Source organism: Rhodnius prolixus, unplaced genomic scaffold (genome assembly GCF_049639745.1).
Source record: "Rhodnius prolixus isolate KJV_2025 unplaced genomic scaffold, Rpr scaffold_3, whole genome shotgun sequence".
Classification (NCBI taxonomy): domain Eukaryota; kingdom Metazoa; phylum Arthropoda; class Insecta; order Hemiptera; family Reduviidae; genus Rhodnius; species Rhodnius prolixus.
This window is the reverse complement of record NW_027411603.1, coordinates 47,236,618-47,257,270: the sequence shown is the minus strand read 5'-3', so window position 1 is coordinate 47,257,270 and position 20,653 is coordinate 47,236,618. Positions and strand designations below refer to the sequence as shown.

The 20,653-nt window shown below is 32.3% G+C and overlaps 3 protein-coding genes across 4 annotated transcripts; all 3 read right to left on the bottom strand.

The window, feature by feature from the left end:
- Positions 1–1,567: 1,567 nt before the first annotated feature.
- Positions 1,568–13,482, bottom strand: Nup133 (nuclear pore complex protein Nup133). Of its 2 annotated transcripts, none has more exons than XM_074126169.1 (24): positions 13,419–13,482; positions 12,193–12,274; positions 11,972–12,081; positions 11,689–11,891; positions 11,510–11,617; positions 10,726–10,935; positions 10,487–10,648; positions 10,311–10,416; positions 10,042–10,227; positions 9,804–9,960; positions 8,945–9,068; positions 8,724–8,874; positions 8,508–8,620; positions 8,307–8,413; positions 7,164–7,263; positions 5,957–6,076; positions 5,748–5,867; positions 4,502–4,670; positions 4,285–4,418; positions 3,438–3,662; positions 3,175–3,360; positions 2,239–2,342; positions 1,929–2,050; positions 1,568–1,830 (listed from the first exon to the last, which is right to left on the bottom strand). In XM_074126169.1, exons 1-24 carry the CDS (start codon positions 13,465–13,467, stop codon positions 1,658–1,660), a joined length of 3,321 nt encoding a protein of 1,106 aa, XP_073982270.1. In that variant the 5' UTR covers positions 13,468–13,482; the 3' UTR covers positions 1,568–1,657. The 2 variants fall into 2 exon arrangements, with proteins under 2 accessions (XP_073982270.1, XP_073982271.1); XM_074126170.1 differs by lacking the exon at positions 13,419–13,482 and adding an exon at positions 12,389–12,530.
- A 797-nt stretch (positions 13,483–14,279) lies between these two features.
- On the bottom strand, positions 14,280–17,419 carry LOC141453225 (IQ motif and ubiquitin-like domain-containing protein). The gene has a single exon (XM_074126171.1). It carries the CDS (start codon positions 17,166–17,168, stop codon positions 14,358–14,360), a length of 2,811 nt encoding a protein of 936 aa, XP_073982272.1. The 5' UTR covers positions 17,169–17,419; the 3' UTR covers positions 14,280–14,357.
- A 774-nt stretch (positions 17,420–18,193) lies between these two features.
- LOC141453226 (IQ motif and ubiquitin-like domain-containing protein) lies at positions 18,194–20,653 on the bottom strand. Its single transcript, XM_074126172.1, has one exon. The coding sequence runs from the start codon at positions 20,522–20,524 to the stop codon at positions 18,305–18,307; it is 2,220 nt and encodes a 739-aa protein (XP_073982273.1). The 5' UTR covers positions 20,525–20,653; the 3' UTR covers positions 18,194–18,304.

The window sequence follows — 20,653 nt, the reverse complement described above, 5'->3', positions numbered from 1 at the left end:
TTGTTAGGGCTGGGAAAGAATTTTCTTGAATATAAAATATGATTTCTTATTTTGTTCAGTTTGTTGGATTTAATAATAACATTTAATAACATCGGAATCATAACAATAGAAATATTAAGTGGGGACTAACCCACTTCACGGATATCAAATCTCTACATTTCTGGATCCTTCGAAATTATCACTTTTTACCTAAAAAGAAGTACATAATATACGAAAAATAACTGGTTTTTGTAACAATGGGGCAAATTATGGTGAAGAAGAACAATTTTACAGCCACATTAGGAGTACAAATTCCATTTTAAATTAAAAAAAATGAAAGTTTATAAAATCTTGCAAAACATGTTGATACTCCTGCACATGGTAATCATTACATACAGATTCTAGACAGGGAGTAAATTACATGTTTATGAGTTATTTTTCGGTAATAATAGAACTAGTTACCTAAAGCCCTAGTAATTACAGTCATGAGAGTATACAGACCAGATTTTGGTTTATTTCTTTCGTTTAAATACACATGACACTATCATGCAACCAAAGTGCAGCCTCCTATAATCAGAATAGATCAACGTGCGCTATCTAGCAATTTTCCTTATGAACCAACCGCTAGTTCACCATCAGAGTAAATGTTGATAGTTTGTTCTTAATTTTATTCAAGATTTTTCAATATTTGCTTAAATTTATCGATTATTAATAAATGATTTTCTTAGAGGACTGACTGAATCCCATTTTTCACTGGTAGCTTACGCAAACAACAGAACTGACATTCCGTAACTATTTAGTTACTTCTTTTTGGGGGATCTATCTAAATGGCTTCTTTTTGGGGGATCTATCTAAAGGCACATAATACTAGATCGATCGTGAGACCCAATCTTAAGACATAATGTTGCGGATTCAATACCTTCCATCTACAGTTATGAGTTCAGTTTGCTCTTTGTTATAAGAAAGTTACTAAATTAAAATTGTAATATCTCGCAGTAGGACAATTTTGTGTGGTTGTTCACACTGGAGTTTAGTTTTTCTCACTATTTATCAGTCAGTTTAATTTTTTTTTTTTTGTAAATTAAAATTGATCAATACAGTCTCATTGCGGCAATCCAGAGATTTGAATGGGATTCTTATGCTTGAATAAAACTTGCACCTTCTTTGGCTACTCCTGTAGACTGACACCTAGAATTAAATGAGACTAATGTTCCTCTATTCTAAATAACTAGAACACCGACGTTTTCACCATCATTCATTAGTCTTTATCGTATCAAACGATCAATAGTCTGACATTCCTTGGTGTGGCTGTTAGTTCTATTTACCGAGTAAGGTGTACTGTTGATTCACTAAACAAGAGCCCGATGAAATGGGCCTTCAAGTACAATCGAAGGTCACTTTGAGAGACGCCAAATCAATCTCTTTCAAATACATTATTTACCGTAAGACAATTTTCGTAACTGTATCGTATTTTTATATACAATTGCTTTCCCCCACCAGAATCGAAAAAAGGAGCGCCCTTAATTTTATTTAAGTTAAATTCATAAAAAAAAAAACCTATGTATTCAAGGTGATTTAATATCTAGAATTAAACAACAATACAAAAATGTATATTTTAAAAAAAGTTATTTACAAAAAAAAAAATTATTACACTTAAAGGTATTTACTGTTAGAACGGTTAAGCTGGCACATCTCGCGGAGAACCTTTCGGCGAAAAATTTAAACTTTCACTGAAATGTTCGTAAGCATAATGCACTAGATAGGTAAACACTGAATTGTTACTGAGCTGTTCTAAATCTTCAATTTCCAACAGTGTTTCAATGGATGGTATAAATTGTCCTGGGTTGGTCTCTGAAATAATTACAAAAGATTTTTTGTTTTTCATTTTCAGTATGTAGTTTGTGATAAACATATTTTGGAGAGTTTACATTTGAAGATTTGATCCTCACCTGTAACCACCACAAGTTCCATCAATTTAAAAAACATCATATTGGAAAGTATTTCTAATGGAGCGTTTAAATTTTTATCAATCCATTGGTCTTTTAAGACGGCAGCTGCCCAAATTTTATTCCTTAAAAAAAAGCAATGCTTACAAAAAATATGTGACATATAAAATACTGCTCTCTTTCCATTAAGAAGTCAAATTAATTTTTTTGACAGCTTTAATGATTTATATTCATATTTTATAACAACTTATTCATATTTTACAACTTACGCGTTAAAGTACCAACCAAGAAAAACACACAAAAAAGCACATACCTTAATTTATCAGCCACATTTTGTTCTTCAAAAAATTTCAGTAAATGTAAAGCATTTTTAAAATGGTACACATCAGCTTCAATGTTTTCATCGCTAATGATAATCTGAAACAATAACAATAAGTTATAAACTAGTTTTCAGGAACGGCAGGGACAACGCTGTTTAAACAAGGACTTTAATTTCAGCTTTTTGCGATTTCCTAGTCAACGTATCCAACAGTTTTCGTTAAAATTTCCTTATGCGAAGAAAATTCCTTTTAGAAAATAGGTGATAGCAAAAGACGAAAACGAGTCGATCGATAGACAATGAAATGCATCTTAATTCAAAAATCTCTGCTTAATTTATTTCCAGTAAAAAAGTTGTTACGATTTGTAGTTATAAACTATCCTAGCCTAAATTTTTATCCATCTAATAATTAGATTCTGAATTTTCCTTTTAACAAGAAAAATACTTTGACCTAAGATATTATGGTAAAATAAATTAATATGCTTGCGAGTTTTTCCATTACAACAGCATGATTTGTTTCCTTTAGTTCTGAGGAGTTTCTGATTTTTATTTACCAACAGGGAGAGATATATTCTCCAGATTACTAAAGAGAATTTGACCCATTAAAAAAGCTTTTGCCGTTATTTACGGCTGCTGACTGTGCCCAAGTGAACACAATCATGATATTTTAATGTAGAACTGAGAACAGAACATTTGGAAGTTATCAGATGTTATCCATGAACAAAAAGTGAAACGGGTTAAATGTTCAATTCAAACGAGAACGTTCAAAAGAAATGGTTTAGTACAGGCCAAGTGTAAAGGCTTTATAAGAGTATTGCTTTTTATAATTATCAGGACTGACTAGAACTAGAAGATAAAGAGAAAGATATTTAGAGTAATTTGCAGAAGTTTATCATAAAACTTTTATATTCTTTCTACGAATTCCAATACCTGTATAATTTCGTAAGGTGTAAAGGCACGGACATTCTTCAAATCTGCAGCAAATGGAGCTAACGCAGAAATCGGTAGATTCTTTTGGTAATCCAGACATTCCAATTGTGAATTAACTTTAGCTTCTATAGAATTATCCAAATTGTCACCGACTACAGAAAGTAATTTACCAAAAGACAACATACGCTGAAAATAAAACATTGTTAACTTTAAGGAAAGTAATTGTTACTTTGTTGTTTTACGGAATTAAAACAGCAGCATACCTGTTTAATTATTGCACTTTTGTTAAAGTTGATTGCCTGTTCGGTAAGAATATTGGCAGCGGACGCAAAATCCTTTTCTCTTATTAAATACAACCAATTTAATCGAGGATATCGACGTAGAAATAAGCCTAATTTGTGTTCATGTCCAGGTGGTGCTTCCAATTTTAACAATTCAGAAAAACGTTTTGCTGCTATCAACCACTTAAACACTTCTTCACAAAATCCCTAAATAATCATAAGAACTCGTAGGAAAAATCGAGTCAACCATAAAATTGTTATGATAGAATGATATTTACAGCAAAATATCAAAAACAGTGGAAGATTGTCAATTATTTTGATAATATTTCTATCAAGTGAGCGTTGCTAGAATTAATAATTGTCTTTTCCTTGTAAGGGAAAGTAGGTTAGCTAGCTTTTCCAGAACTTGGTATCCCATCAATACAAACAAAATATTCCAACAATTCATCCTGAAAAGATTGTCTGCATCTATTTTCACAAGCTTAGCTTTTTAATGGTAATGGGGATGCTGTTATTTTATAGTGAAAAAGTTTGTTCAATAAGACTGGGCTACACGTAGATCTCTGAAAAAGTGGCTCAACCCCCAGAAATTGAGAATATTTTGTTTATAGATAGTTTATTTTGATTAAATATCAAAATTTGGGAAGACATGTTTTATCTGGAACAGTAATAGTTTGTAAATATATATAAAATAAAACCCTTTATCTATTACAGATTTAGAAAGTTTGATGTCAGAATCTAAATGCCACTTGATTACACTTCCACTGCAAGATGCAATCAGTTTAAATAAGAAATAACTGGCATAAATAAATAAAGACTTAATTACTACCTCATCTCCGAAAACTCTCATGTATTCGTATAACTTTTCTGGTTGGTTCATTCTGTACACTACTTCAATTAATAGTTTGAAATCTTTATATTTATAAGCTAATTTCTTGGCAAGATCGTACGCTTTCAGTGTTACTAGAAAATAACATTAGAAATTTAGAAATCAAACCGCAAAAAAACAAAACACAAAACTTATACAAAATAACCTAAATACTTACTGAAATATTTTATTAATGATGCACGAAGATCATAGAATTTCTGTAATGGTGGGTAATCTTTTTGTGTATAAAGAATAACGTCGCTCAACAGGAACAACTGCATAATCATGTTGCTACAATCAGCAAATTGTTCGTGATAATCTCTAATCAGTTCATATGTTAACAATGTCTGTAAATTGAAATAATTATTTGTTTGAATAGTGTCTTCAAAATACAACATAAAAAAACAGGATTTTTCGATCAAACCTTACGGATTTCACCAGATCATAGAACAGAAGTACTGAATAGTAACAAAAGCAATGTCTGAAAAATTGAAGAATTACCCACCAAAGTTTATTTTTATTTTACACACACCTTGATAAGAGCCACATTAATAGCATTAACGAAATACAACTCATTCGGCTCCTTCAGGTCTCCTGGAACAACTAATCGGTGACTTTTCGGCGTGGAAATCAAGATGAAACCTTAATGCTGGACCAGATAGCAGAAAAGAGATTTTGTCACTTTGCAGCATACAAGCAGTTGCAAGTATGAAATTCATAGACAGCAAAGAAATTGAAGAATACAGTAATAAAAAAAAAAATCTTCTAAACAAAAAGAAAATTTCAGTATTTCAGCGGGTACCTAATCATTGCGACCTCTTCGGGAACAAGAAAGAGAAAATAAACGAAATGACTGCAGAGGAAAATATCACTTAACGAGCCAATACTCCTCGCTAAACAGAAAAGAAGCTGTGCCATGTTTTAGAACAGCAACCAGACATGATAATTTACAAAAACGCTTACACAGAATAGGGTTGTTAGTTGATAACCAATCCGCTCCTTATCTCTCGTACAGGAACAAGAATTTCCATCTTCGTACGAACAGGTACAACTTGTACAGGGTAACAACAGGCAACGAAAAACCAAATCTCCAAAACTCACACCTTCTTTTTATTCCCCCAAAACCACCTAAAATTAATGATTATCCAAAACATTTTTTCAAAGCTGTATAATTTATTTTATGATCAAGTTATAAAATTCAATAAAGCCATTTTTAACACGTCGTACTTCCAGCGAACTCGATATATTTCCAACTATAAATTTCGATTAGACATTTGTTGCCAAAGAAATGTTATTCATATTAGAACCATAAAATATACTGAAATAGCAGTTTAGAGATGAACTTAATTCACTCTGTAATGATTAACTAAAATTCAGAAGATTTAAAAGAAGAATTCTCTACAATACTAAAGTAATAAATATACCAAAAGAACCAAATGATCGTATAATCCTTTATTTCCGGGCGCTGAAATCCAAGGTAGGTAGTTTTTGTCAATATAATATCCTTTGCGTTCCCTTTTTCTAATCACTGCATAAGCAACTTCCTAAAAATGTAATAAAAGAAGCAATAGTTTTATTATTTTTCTATTTATTGCAAAACCAAATGCGAATAAGAAAAATAAATGAACATTACGGTAATAATTTCATTTGTTGCTAAAAGTATCTTCATATACTTGCTAATACTAAGTCCTTCCCGCGCCATATTTTCACAGTTGTCTACCATTACTCGCAAACCTTCATCCACAATGCTCACCTAAACAAAACAATACAAACTCTGATTGGAAACAAGCACTAGCTTTTCCCTAACAGTTAAACGAGAAAAATATTTTTCTAAAGTAACTTTACAACACCACCCCTTGTGCCGAGAAGTACTAAAAATGAAGATCCCCTAGCAAAATGTTATAAAACTCTCTGTGCCTGTTATCAACATACCAAATTTGAAGGAAATATTTAAAGTCATTTTCGAGTAAATATATAATAATAAAATTGTAGGCCGTTTGCTACCACTTTGCATCTCGCATTGCAAGAGAAAATTAGTTATAGTAACAATTAGAAATAAAAAGCTCAGTGCAGATGTTCTTTAAGGAGATAAATGAAGTTTGGCCGCTATAAAATGACGAATGCCAAGTATTGGGAGGAATAAAGTAGATTTGTCTGAAGTTGACAAAAAAGACAGAATGTATTGAGCCCATGAACAAAATGGCAATCTACAATAATTTGGGATTCGCCCAACTTACGAGGTACAGTTCGTGCTGATTTAAAAAGTAAAGTAATATAGGAATTTCAAAATCGTTTGAAAAACTTTTAATAACAAATTAAATAGCAGAATATGGCGAATGCCACCGTTCTCTGTACCTGTTCTTTCGTACTTGTTCTCTTGTGTTATCTTGGGCCGATACAGAACTGGATCGCTAGGATTTTTGAGGCAGTTAAAGGCGCTGATCAGGAAAGCAGGAGAAGAGGCAGTGATGAAAAACGTTTCTGAATATGTCTCATTTTAAATATCTCCCCAAAGCTGGACTGGAGATGCTTTTTTGTAAATATTTTGTCTATTAGGTGATACTTTCAAGTTTACAAAATGGCTATGTAGTAATTTTTTTTCAGGCGTTAAGGGAAAAAAAAACTATTCCGTAAAGTGGTACTTTACTACCCGGCAAGGAATTTCGTTTACTAAGTTACCCTCGAGAGCCCCGGTACAATCCAAGTAAAAGTTTTTGTGCTACTTCTTTTTCAACACAAGGCTCTACCCACATACATTTGCTCAAACTATTGTTTAGTACATTTGGATAGACTCAAATAATGTATTTCATGCAAAAATGTGAAATTGAAAAACTACTTACATATCGATAAAAGTAATCTTGACTCGTTAACTTAGATGTAAGTTGAAACTCCATGACCATCACAGCTTTGGTAATGGCTGAATCGATTAATTCTTCAAAACTGGAAATATTATGTTTTCATCAGAACTAGAAATGCGTGCAAATAAATTTCATTGATATCGTTTTTCTTTCGTAATGCCTAACACAAGATTTACTTTGTTATTTTTCTAAGGTTGTAAAGCAAAACAAAAATTGTTAAGGGAAACACTCTAGCAACTTTGGGTTTCAGGTTGGAGTATAATCAAGAATACAACAGCGATTCTGGTTTCTACCAATCTTGAAGCTCGAGATTCAACCAGTTATCTTGAAAGAAGTAAAAAAGCAGTCAACAAATTGGAAACAATACATCTAACAGGCCCATGTTTCTGGTTTTTCTGGCTTAACAATAAGGTAAGATATTTCGTCTTGAACAATTTTGTTTAAGTGAACAAACATACCATTTAATCTTAAAATATTCCCAAATAAAGGCAAATTTTGCGATTAGAAAAAAAAGTGATATGTAATATTCATATGACTTATTTCTGACACTATTCTGCGAATTTTAATCATATATTTCTTTGACGGTTACAATAATGTGTAATCAAAAGGTAAAATTCAAATAAGTAGCATTATAGAAGGAATTCCAAATACATCCTCTGCCACGGAAACCCACTAAAATCAATTTTCACGAAAAAGTTTCAAGTAAAAAAATAGTTAGTAAAATGAGTGTTTAATATAAATTTATGTTCATTATTTTTGGTGACTGAATCATAGTTTCAATAGGATGAAAAATTAAATGCCAGTTTCAGTCATTATAAACTTTATTCCGCCGAGCTTTCGACCTAGGGACTACTAGGTCATCTTCAGGGCTAATTTACAATATACTGTTTTACATCATTAGAGAGTTGGTGTGCCTTCTGTCTTGTCTGTTCAAGGAGTCCATTATTTTTTTCATTCTATTATAAATTTATATATAATAAGTTCAATTGCTTTTCGAGAAAATCGCGGGAAACTAGCGGAAAAACATTCTGAACTTGTTTCACCATCTATTTACAATTAATAACTTCATTAAGATCCCTTTAATGTTAGTGTTAAACGAAAATAGCTATTTAAAGCTTAACTTACTCTTTCTGTCGACTTCGTAACGCTATAGTTGCCATGATTTTCTCATTGTGTTCGGTCAAGATGTGAATAGTTCGTACTTCTGCATTTTGTCGTGTAACTTTGCCCAGCTGAAACAGACATACCAGTAAAAAAAATTATCACTGTAAACATTTAAATCAATTAATATCATTATTAGTATTATTTTCAATAATAAGCAAATACCTGGTTGGCTAAGTTAAGATCTTTTACAAATTTTAAAAATAGATCATGAGCTTGAAGTTTTTCCATCAATTGAGTTTCAATTCGCAACGAAGTAACGCCGGATAAGCAAGGAGCTTAAAAAAAAAAAGTATTCACTTATAAACTAAAATCACTAAAAACACAAATCACAAAAAAAAAGAAAAAGCAAAAAGAAAAAGCCTTAAATGTTGTCATTACTGTGAGATTTTTCCCCCCAGCGTGGATCTTTAAGCGGTAGATCGTTAATGATATCTAAACTGACTTTGACCATGGTCGTGGAAAATGGAGAATCAACTTTTGTATTCTTCTCTGGAGGAAAAGCTTTCTCAATCACATGTTTACATTGACCCTAAAAAAAAAATACTTGAAATTTGTCAACCATTTAATTGGAATGGTTAAAAATAGTTAAATAAACTTACGATATTTTTTCTAATATACAATATAAAAGCGGTCTTAATGGTTGATACATAGTCTGGTTTGGTGGACACAGGAGGTTCTCTCGAAGAAATAGTACTTGGAGTTGCAAGTGTTTCTGCTGACGAACTGAAACAATATTTGTATACATTACCAGACATTTAATCTACATTATAAATTTTATTTTGCAATGAGTTATTCAGGAGTGGCTTTAGTTTTTGTTTTAGAAAGCTACCCAATCAAACTTTAATTTTATATAAGGACTGTTAGAGAATGAGTGAAGAGGGAGAATGATTTAGTTAACATGATTAATGACACAAATTAATCCTCAATAGCAAAAATCATCCAGAAGGACTTGAATTGTGAGACTTTGATAATAAATTCCAACAAAATGACTCTCAGTTGAACAGCTTTGCAGTTATAGCGTGAAATTAAGGTTTAGGTCAGGCAGAGGAGCTCTTCAAGAGTCTGATAACAAACAAGACTATTATTGATTGCAAACTTTATCCCACCAATCAATAAGAAAATTCTGTAAAATATACAGTGATGATAGAAATTAAATGTGAGAGAAGGGATTGCTCAGTAGCTAGTTAAATGGAGATCTCAGGATCAGGTCCAATTTCCTGACCAAAACTTTTCGCTTCCATGAAGCCTTCCATGATGGATATCGTTATCTGTAACGAGAAAGTACTATTCGGTGGACTGGCTTAGCACTGAAAAATTTTCTGGCTGCAATAATAATAATAATAATTGAACCTTTGGCCAAATTTCTGTTTTTAATAAAAACTTAAAATTGAAATAATGTTTCTGATATTTTTTTCACAATTTACATAAACTTCAAAATGAAATATCTAGGTCTCCTACCTGTTCAAAAGATCAATGCAAGCAGTATCTATTGGACAAATAGAAAGAAAACCATAGGTGGCTGAGAAGAATACAGGTTTATTCTTGTACATGTCACCTCCTAGAACTATCCCTCCAGGAATATCTATTCGATCACCATCCATCGCCTTGCCAGCAACTAAAATAGCACAAAAGTAAGGCATTCTTAGATGACTGTTTTATCAAGTTTCTATTTTAAGTACACTTTAACTAAACTTACTTGGTACAGCAAGAATAACCTTGGAATTAAAAATAAGAGCAGTAGCCGGTAGTAAAAGAAACCGAAGAGATGCTACACAACCAGAGTTACTAGTTCCCATTTCCAAGGTTCCACAATCTTTGTTCGTCAATATGCACATGACTAAAGCTTCCGTAGGTGGATTTTGATCCAAACAAGTAAGTTCCACTGGGGAATTTTAATATATATATTATTAAAAACTGAACGCAATAGAAGAACTATTTTACTAATTTATTACGTTAAAAACTTACTCAGCACATAATGTCGGGGTTCTGAAGATGCCACCAAGACCATAAGACCGCCTTCGGCTAGACGCATATCGGTTACTACAATTTCACAGTCACCATTTTGTACTGCCTATAATTATTAAATTAATAAAAAATGGAAGGAACTACAAATTTTTTTGAAAATAATTTTAATAACATACCTTGCGTGGAAAAGCCGCTCGTATGAGATCTTCAATACTTATATCGTACAGTAGTTGACGATTTTTATCAGTAAGTAACCAAAGTTGTAAAGTTAAACCAGCTAGTAAATAAACTTCCCAGCTGTCGTTGTCACTTTCACGGGTAACTATTTTAACCACCCTCTATGAAAAAAAGAAATAAATTATTAACTAAAATTGAAAAAACAAAACAAACAAAAACAAACTTAATTTATACTAACATTATCAACAGCTCCAGATGTTGACATTCCAAAAATGATTGAGCTGACTCTTTTGCCCAGACCTCCTAACCAACCTCCATGAGCGGCCGATAAATGTGATGTGGTAACAGTAGGAAGTCCACGATCTAGTGTTGGTGTTACAACTACCAAAGACCCAGAAGTTGTCACGGCTACACAGCCCAGAGGAGGTGTATATTCCACTGCACAAACCTAGAATGGAAAATAAGAAATCTGGAGTTAGTACTCAAACGACTTTGTTTTACTGTAATTTTCAGTTACAATTAGTTACTTTCTAAGTTACTAAAATGGAAGTTACTTCATAAATTGTAACTAAAAGAAACTTATTAACGTAAATTGTAATTCCAATAAGATTAATCATATTATTTGATGCTCTTGAGGGAAACATGAGTTCCTAACGCATCAAAAGTCTCCTATTTCTTAATTAAATTTTGATCCCACGGGTGCAACTTACAATAAAACCATTTTGCTTCAGAGCTTTAACTCTTCTGCAAATATGCAGGATATGTAAACAACCATTCCAATTAAGTTGAACTCATTAAATCACTGCAGAGGATTGAAAAGTATAATTACAAAGAAAAAAAAAAGGTTTCAAACTTTAAAGCCATTTATCTCTTGCACCCCTAAAGAGAAATACTTTTTTTATCATAAGATCGTGAATTCTTTTCTCTATATTTAAACAAATTCATAAATTTTACCATTTTTGAGAAACTTGTAAAAAATTATGATAAAAAAGTTTTTTCATGGTTAAGTTGAATACACATACTTCTTCTCCTCCAAGGTGTGCATTAACATCGACCCAGGGTGAATGCTGCCCAACTTCTTGCCAGTACCTTACTAGTCCTTCTGGTGAAATGGCCACACAAGATGCTGTCTGAAATGTAAACATGTATGTTAATTCTTTTTATCTGTGCACATAATATGATTTGTAATGTTTCAAATTACTTTTTGACCAGGCTGAACAAAGATGACCACATGATTGGCTGTATGCGCAAGATCACTTGACGGTAGGAGAAGTTCTCTAGATATCACTGTTGGTGCAATTGTTTCCTTTGTTGGTACGACGTGCCAAACCAACAATTTTCTGCCACACACGTACCATCCCCATCCGTATTCGCCACTTACTTTAACTGATGATCTTTTGCGACCTATAAAATACAAAACGAACATGGTTTAAAAATTAAATTGAAAATTTATTGAACAAACTGAGGTATATTTTCCGCAATACCTTGATTGGATGCCAATGATTCAGCTACTTGTACAGGCATTTGAGGTCCAAATTGTTCAACTAAATGCTGTTGAGTAACGAGAACAGATTGTCGAGTCCTAGCCACTTTCCTGGAAAAAATAAAACTATTTAAGGCCCCAAAATTAATGTTTACAAGTTTTCTAGCTCTGTCTACAGTAACTGGAAGGGCAAATTATTCAAGATCTTGAAAACATATTTACATTTTAGGCGTGGATGCTCTTCTAGTAGCTGACAGAAAAAAGGATGAAGTTCCCGAAGCACTCTGGTTTAAGCTCTCCATTTCTAAAAAAAAAAAAATGAAAATAACTAAAATAACAGATAAGGCAAATTTAATATTAACAAAAGTAGAGATCACAATTTTACGAAGTTTGGAGTAACAAATTTTTTCCTTTTTACCTTGCACTAAAACTTTTGATCAGTCCTGAAAACGTATTAGCAATTAAATTTACATCAAGAAAATAACATATTTTAAAAATAAACACTTTAAATAAAATGTCGAATATTTAATCAGAACAAGCCGGGAAGCACAACCTTTCTAAGTATAACCTCTCATCACCCAACTAGGTAACGATTAACGAACACTGTATGTTGATACGTTGATAGATTTGAAGTGCAGTACAACATTGAACACTACTACCTTAAGTTTAAAATGTCCCTTTCCAGACTTGTAAAATAAATGTTCCTAATGTTCAAGAGAAATAAGATCTAAATTTTTCTTTTACAGCAAGGCGAAGATTTTTGGTGCTACAAATACGTAAATAAAAATTAAGCTATTTATTTATTTGATTATAACTTCAACTAATAAATAGAAACGGATCAAACTATCTAATCGCGCGTGACACAAAAATGAAAAATGTAACATCTAGTCTTAAGGATCGTGTGACAACTTTCCGCTCATCTAAAGCTCTAAGGTGAAGTGAATTTTTTAGTTTTTATTGCGTAGATCAATATAATGCATTCGTATTCGTTATTGTTATTGTAGTTGTTACTATTTACAACCTAATGGAAGATCACTTTGGGCTTTACGCATATGGACAATGAATACTGGTTAAAATAATAAATAATCCTGAAAGAGTTTGTGTTTCAATCTTCTTTAAAAAAGAGGTCTCATCATTTTGATACTGTAAAGCTGAAGATAGTTTCTGAAGGGATGTGAAGAATTGTTTGATTAGTTTTTTAATGTTTGTGTGAATTGTAAAAGAATGAAATGTCCAGTTCAAATGGATTGACTATTACCAATCTTTTATAAAGGTACGTTCCATGGAAAATCATGCAAATCAAGAATAGAGTACAGTCTAACTCAAAATTCTTATAAAATCGTTCTAAAGAAATGTAATGTTTTTATATTGAAATATTTTAAAATGAATTTATGAAAAATACCAGCGCTTTCGCTTGTTTAATTAGGGGATTCAATTTGTTCACTTACTCCATTCACAAACTCCAACTCCTTGGAGTGCTCGATAATATGTCTGCATTGAACATAATGAATTAAAGACGACGTACTAATTGATGTGTAATTCATTTCAGGTTATGAGCGTGGAGTTATAAGTGAGAGGTCCTAAGTTCGAATCTCGCGACTAGCAATATTTTATTTGTTACAATCGTGCTTCTTTCCTTGTTTACGTCTCCTAATTTGGTAGTCAGAAATTTGCAAAAATAAGCGATTATTCTGAAAATCAAACCCAAAATTCATAAAAATACAAAAAAAAAAGAACAATCATTAACAACCATACATAACTACCAAAGTAAAAATATTAAAAAGCCATATAATCAAATTTAAGTCTTCACACACCTTAAGAGTTTTCAATTCATTTTTTACGTTTTCAGTACCCTACCTGCAGCACTAGCCGAATTACTAACAGAAATGTTTCATCACTAACTTGATTTAGTTTTATCTAATTCTCTTCGTTTAATTAACGTAGTCGATTTTTTTAGAAATACAAAGATGATAAGTGTTTTTAAAATTACTTTCCTAATGTAAGCAAAGCAAAAATACTCCCTCTTAATTTTCCTCAAAATGTAATTTAAAAAAAATTGTTCGTTTTAGCGAGGCGTAAAACTTTCTCTGGATCTGCATCTGTGGACACAGTCTCACTTCGAGGTTTAAGAAACTTTAGTTGAGCTGTAAGCTAATAGCTAAAAAGTAGTACATCATTCTTTTTAAGTTTATCCATCTTAAGAGAAAAATGAGTGAGTACTAATCGTTTGTTAAACGCTATTTTGATTCTGTACCCATTTGTTGCTTTCATTGTTTCTTCTTAAACATAACTGAAAGAAGACAATGTAATTTTTGGTTCAATACTTGTAATTTATAATTATTTACAATACATCACACCCTTTACGGCAATGTAGAATGCAAACAAAATCAGGTATCCCTTTTTTTGGGTGGGAATTTACTGAATGTAGTATCATCTACCGCAGCAAATGACTTTTGTAATATTTTTTTATCATAAGACTCAGCATTGTTTGGTAACATTTTCCAAACATTTCTTGATTTATTCTCAACTTCAATAAGCTGTCTGAAGTCTTGTAAAGCTAACAATAGTCTGTACTTGATTATTTGGAAATATTCACTACCATAAAATTCTTCTACATCTTCAATACTCTCATGTAGGTCTGCTTCATCTTTTGTTAGGAGTATACAGTTCCAAGGAGCCCACGGTTCTTTGTTGTCCCATCTTGGAAGTTTTAACAAGGTTGGTGTTGAAATCCGGCTAAATATAGATCTACCTCCCCAAATATTTTGGACTATATGTTCTATACATTTTGGCTGTAATAAAGATACGTATGGGTTTTTACATCCACGGTTGAATTCATCTTCTCGTATTTGTTTAAGAATTTTAGAATAAGGTGAAAAACTTTTCGGGATTCGAGCAGCTATATAATGTTCTGTGCAAGATAAACAAGCATTCGATTCTAGCTGACCCATATAAAAAGGAAATTTGCTTACATTTTTAAATTTCCTGCAAGCTTTACATCTTAATATTACTTTATGTTCTTCATAAACTGAATTTTGATCGAATTTGTCACTCTGCAGATTTTTAAGGTAGTTAAATAAAATTTCGTCTTCCCATTTCCTCATATAACTGAAATTATTCGGATTCATTCCAGTGGACAACAATAGACATTCTCGATCCATAAGACCAATAAGGTCATCTTTCATTTCAAAATAATCAAAAGAGTTCAACTGTTGTTTCAGTAGCATCAACACTTCTATTCTTTGTTCGGGGCTCAAATTCTTTCTTTTAAACAGAATATACAATTCTTTAAACTTTTTAAATTGTTCATTATGGCTGGTTTCAATTAAGTATAAACTATTTTTGTCAAAATTGGGTTTACACATGGGTGTTGTTGAAAGTTCAAAAAATGTTTTTCTTTGTTTATTTAAATTATCAAATTTATGAAGAATTTTCCTCCTTTCAATGCCCAAAACGATATCAAATTCTTTTTCGAAGCGCAGATAGTTATTAGCTTTGAGTGCAGCCGGAAGGAATGTTAAATCTTTTGATGTTCCAGAGACATTTTTAAATTTGGCCAAGAGCCATTGTAGGTGGTAGAAATCCTCTTTGGTGTACGGATAGACCATATCCAGTAATCGCGAACTTATTATTTGTTCATTTTCAGGTCGAATTAAACGATTTGCTAAGTTTAATTCTCTTTCTTTATGTCGAGCAAGATAACTAAAAAATTTACCAGAAACGTCATGTTTTCTTAATTTGTAACCTTTCCAACACTTTTGAATAAGGGTAGCAGCTTTTTCTTTGAGCTCATCGTTGATATTAACACCATACGGAACGTATAAGCGTGGAACAACAATTACATCTGTATCACTTTTCATATAGTGATCATTTCTCCACATTTGTGTACTGTGATTTTTTGGCAGGTTGATGCCAACATCTTTATAAGGTAGATGAGTTTGGGTATTTCTTGTACTTAGGAGAGGCGGTTTATACCAAGGTGGTCGATTTACGTCTTCTTTCTTTGGTTCAGTCTGAGTGGCCGCATTGTGGTAGAAGATGTCGGTGTAAATGTTTCTATATCCACCTAACCATCGAGTACCGTTCATTAAATTGAATATAGTTACAAATACATGCCTCTCATTGTGCGGTAGGTCTTTTACCTTAACTTCTATGCATTTTAGTGGCTTCTTCGGTGACGTTAGTGTACTTTCTGTAAACATTGGTTCCAACATTTTGGTTAATTTAACCTTTATGTAGTCATTTTTTAAATAACTTGCTACCAGCTCCGGTTGGTAGACTAATTTTAATTTTTCTGGCTGAGTACCAATAGCTTTCGATATGTCATGTTGTAATTCGTCAAGATGGTATTCATGATTTTTTATTTTCTTTATGGCAGCTTTATCTAGTACATACAACACTCTGTTAATATTTTCCAAACCTTCTTTTGATTGTAATACTTCGATACCATTCTTACTCATAATTAATACTTTGTTGGAATAATCACCAATGCAGAATATTTCTTCGAAATCTGTGAATGATTTTAGAGTTGTGGATTCATCTGAAATGCGATCTGGAAAGATTATATTTCTATAGTCCACTTGTTGAGATACATCTTCTCTATCTGCTGGAACGATGTAGTTGTAGGTTCCCACAAGGTTTCCTTCGCTATACATAATGTTCAAGATTTGCTCAGGAAAAGTGTTATAATAGTTCTTCCTTATCTGTGAGGATAGTTTTCTTCGAGATGATCTCTGTTTCAAATGCTGACCTGATATGGATTTTGCTTTTTTATGGAGCTTATACGACGTTGCCTTGCTTTTTAATCTATCATTTAAATTGAAAGAAGCAACCGAAGGAATTGCTTCATTAGATTTTTTAAATTGTAGAAAAAACAAAAGTTTATTGCTTGAATTTGCAGAATCATTTTGAATAAAGTCTTTATTAATTACTTTCTCATTATTGGCTTTTTTAGTCTCTTTTTTAAAATGAACTGTATAACATCGAGAAGACTTGCCCAAATCTTCATTCAAATATTTCGTTTTTTCTACTTTGTTTTCAAGAAGTGACGTTCCATTTAAATACTGGTTGTTTAATTCATTTGTAAATTTTTTGTTTTGTACTTTGTAAGATTTTCCTTCATTTTCTGGTCCGGCTATTGAATTTTTTCTTAATCTAATTGATTTCGAAATCTTTGGAAACTCGTTTATGTAATCCATTAGTAGAAAAATTGAACCTATTAATCTTTTGCTGCACTTATTTCAGAAATGCCCTTTTTTAACTTCATTTTTACATTTCTAACTTTTATAAGTTCTTGGTAAAGTTTTAGTTACTTCTACTGAACTGAATAATTAATCTGAACTCCTTTAAAAATACATTTAACATAAATAATTTAATCATGTGGAATTTAATCTTAGATTCACATGGTTCTGCACTAATGCAGCATTTTTTAAATCTTGTTTGACCGCGCACATGACTTTCTCTTATCAAAATGTATGTTAATTAAAAAAACAAACAAAACAAAACAAAGGTTTCAAAAAACGCTGAACACAACAAAATTTATCTAGCATTAAACTCTCATGAAGTCTTTTAGGTGTCAGCTGGTACTCTTAGTTTTCACTTTAGAGGGTTAGTTTAATCATACCTTTCCCCCAAACGCCTTCAGAAGCACTTGATTATTAAATGCTTCAATAAAATCTTAAATGTGATTAAAATACATATGACAGAGTTGAGTATAACATTAGAATCTTTTGACTATATTTGACTTTCTGTAATTATTTTGTACATTTCTTTTCTTTTTTTAAAAAATATCCTTTTATTTTTAATATTGTTAATTTCAATGAATTGTGTACTTTAGCAACGAAAGAGCTGATCTTTTAGCTGGGGTGTTTGGTACTTTTATGAATAATTATGATTTTCAATTTATCTGATTGATTGCATGTTTTTCTAGCCGTTTTGGAAGAATTGACTAATGTCTAAAACTGTTTGGTACCGTCAAAAAAAGGTCACTCTTATGCGCTCCGTCGACAAGGGGCCGTCCATAGGTCTGGGTCTGTAGAGGCTGCAAAATGCCTGGTAACAAGAAATCTGCACTCATACAACTTGAGGTATTAACTCTTACTTATGATTTACTGAAATATTTTGTATATAAGTGTGTGGGAGTATGGATTTCTCACTCAACAGGCTTTGCAGCCTCCGCAAATACTTTAATTTGTTTATTCAATATGCCAAATTAAAAGAATAAATTTTACATTTAAGTTGAAATTAATATTTTTTTATTAGGAGAATAGAATGTCTCCCGACTGAATGAAAGCAATGAGCAACGCTTCAGATCCTACATGTTAGGCATGACCTGTCAGGTTGGCCATGTCTTCCTGATAAGCCTTTCTTTTTCTGCGAGGCTACGAAAATGTATAATACCTTTTATATTCTTCGATGATATTATCTTACAAAAATTTTCTCCGTAGAATTCGGAAACATTTTCAATTCTTTGATGTACTTCGTTTTCTTCCGTTGTCAATAGAATACAGTTCCAGGGTGCCCAAGGTTCTTTAGTGTCCCATCTTGGAAGTTTCAGTTCAGCTAAGTTAGCTACGTTACTTATGATTGATTTACCACCCCATATATTTCTAACAATAAACTGTATTCCTTTTGGTCGTATGAGTGCCACATAAGGGTTGTTACATCCCCGGCTAACTTCATCAACTTGTACTTGACGAAGTATTTCCTCATAGTCAGTAATATTAACTATAGCTCGGGTTGCACGGAAAGTGAAGATACATTTTCTGCATTTGATGAGTCTCTTATGTCTAATATCTTTAGGGAAGAAGTCTTGAGCCTTTTTTATTTTATAGCAAGCTTTACATCTGTAGATTTCCCGGTGACAGGAAGAGATTTTCTTTGTAAATGGTTCTCTAGCTGAGATTTTGATCAAATGGTCCATAATTTCTCGTATTCTTTTTCTGAGTAAGTGCAGATATTTAGGAGATATTCCGTTAGAAATCAAAAGACACTCTCTGTCTATCAATTCTAATAGATCATCCTTCATGTCGAAATCCTTGCAAGTTCCCAATAACTTCGTTACAAGCAACAGCACTTCCACACGCTGTTCAATGCTTAAATTTTCTCTAATTAAAAGTGCATATAGTTCTTTGAATTGATGACATTTCAGAATATTCTCGTTGTTAATTATACGAAATATATCTTTATCGGTATTTTTTTTTATCTTTGGTGCGGATAAATGTTCTGAAAATTTTTGACCAGTTTTCAGTGGGTCCTCCTTCTTGTCTAGAATACCTTGCTTTTTTGTACATTGCAGAAGTTCTTCGATTTTCTCGAACGATGTTTTTTCAGCCTTCCTCTGGCAGCTGTTTTCAATTAATTTCAGGTCTTGGAGTTTCTCCTCTTTATACTTGCTAATCAGATAGAGTATTCTGTAAAAGTCGTTTCCTTTCAACGGTAACATAATGTTTAATATTCGCTGATGTAATAATTCTCTGTTACCCTCAATTAACGGATTCAGCAGGTCAAAGATCTCTTTTACTTGCTCCATAGAAGGTGCTTGTTCAGCGTCATACTTGTCAGGCTGTTCTCTGTAATATCTCCAATAATGTTTTATTATAAAATCTTCTTGTTGTTTCAAGTAGTCAATAAATTGCTTCTCACCCTTCCTTAATTTATGCTGTTCCCACGTTTCCTGAATTATGAGGGCTGCTTGTTCTCTGATTTTAGAATCACTACCATTCTGGTTTTCGTCAAAACGTTTATTTTGATTCGGAGAAACAAAGACATCAGTATTGGATGGTATGTAATGATCGAATCGCCACATCTGGGTACTGTGGTCTACTGAAAAAGTGGTGGCCACATCTCGGCGAGGAGGAAGTGTCTGGCTGTCTCTCGATCTTAGCGAGTAAAGTCGGTGAAGAGGACGTTTCCGTTTTCTTGGTTCCGTCTGAGTGGCAGCATGATGATAATAGACATTAGTCCTGGTATCTATGTATCCGCCTAGCCACTGTGAGCCGTGAGTCAAATTTTGGATGACCACTAAAAGGATCACGTCCTCGTCTCCTTCTACTTCCGCTTTCAATTCTACGATAACCAGTTTTAAAGGTTTTGAAAAAAATTTCATTTCTTTAGCAGGCACAGTTTCCAACATTTCAGTAAGTTGTACATTTGTGTATTTATTTTTGAAGTGCTTTAGTTGTTCTGTTGTTATGTAGAGTAGTTTTAATTTTTCTGGATGAACTCCAATTGATTTCGCTATATCATATTGTAAATTGTCAAGATGATATTCGTTTGTTTTGATCTGATTAATGGCCGACCTATTTAATACAAACAATACATTTCTTATATTATCTAAACCTAATTTTGTTTTTATAATTCCTACTATTTCTTCACCCGCAATTAATACTTTATTTGAATAATCACTAGCGGAAACAATCGCTTCTAATGCAGAAAGTGGCTCTAAAACGCAGGATCCACCAGCTTTAGAGTGGTTGATACGTTCCAAATGAAGCGTTTGATTAAATTCCCTAATAATATTTTTATCGTGTTGCATATCACCTGCGATTGTCATGATGTGTGAAAAGTTTTCTTAATTTCCAATCACCAATTTATTTATTTTTATTTCTGTGAAATCGCTTCTTTCTTGATAATTCGTTTATTACAAAATTACTTAAATTACAGAATGAATAAATCATACGTT

Bases quoted from the DNA above. Each gene is read 5' to 3' on its own strand.
- Nup133 (XM_074126169.1), bottom strand. From the start codon at position 13,467: ATGCAGACATATTATCGAGCACTCCAAGGAGTTGGAGTTTGTGAATGG. The intron at 9,961-10,041 runs GTAAGTTTAGTT...GTGCTATTTTAG, and splicing joins GGTTATTCTTGCTGTACCAA to TTGCTGGCAAGGCGATGGAT. The intron at 4,671-5,747 runs GTATATTTATTA...TTCAATTTACAG, and splicing joins ACGATCATTTGGTTCTTTTG to ACATTGTTAACATATGAACT.
- LOC141453225 (XM_074126171.1), bottom strand. From the start codon at position 17,168: ATGGATTACATAAACGAGTTTCCAAAGATTTCGAAATCAATTAGATTA.
- LOC141453226 (XM_074126172.1), bottom strand. From the start codon at position 20,524: ATGACAATCGCAGGTGATATGCAACACGATAAAAATATTATTAGGGAA.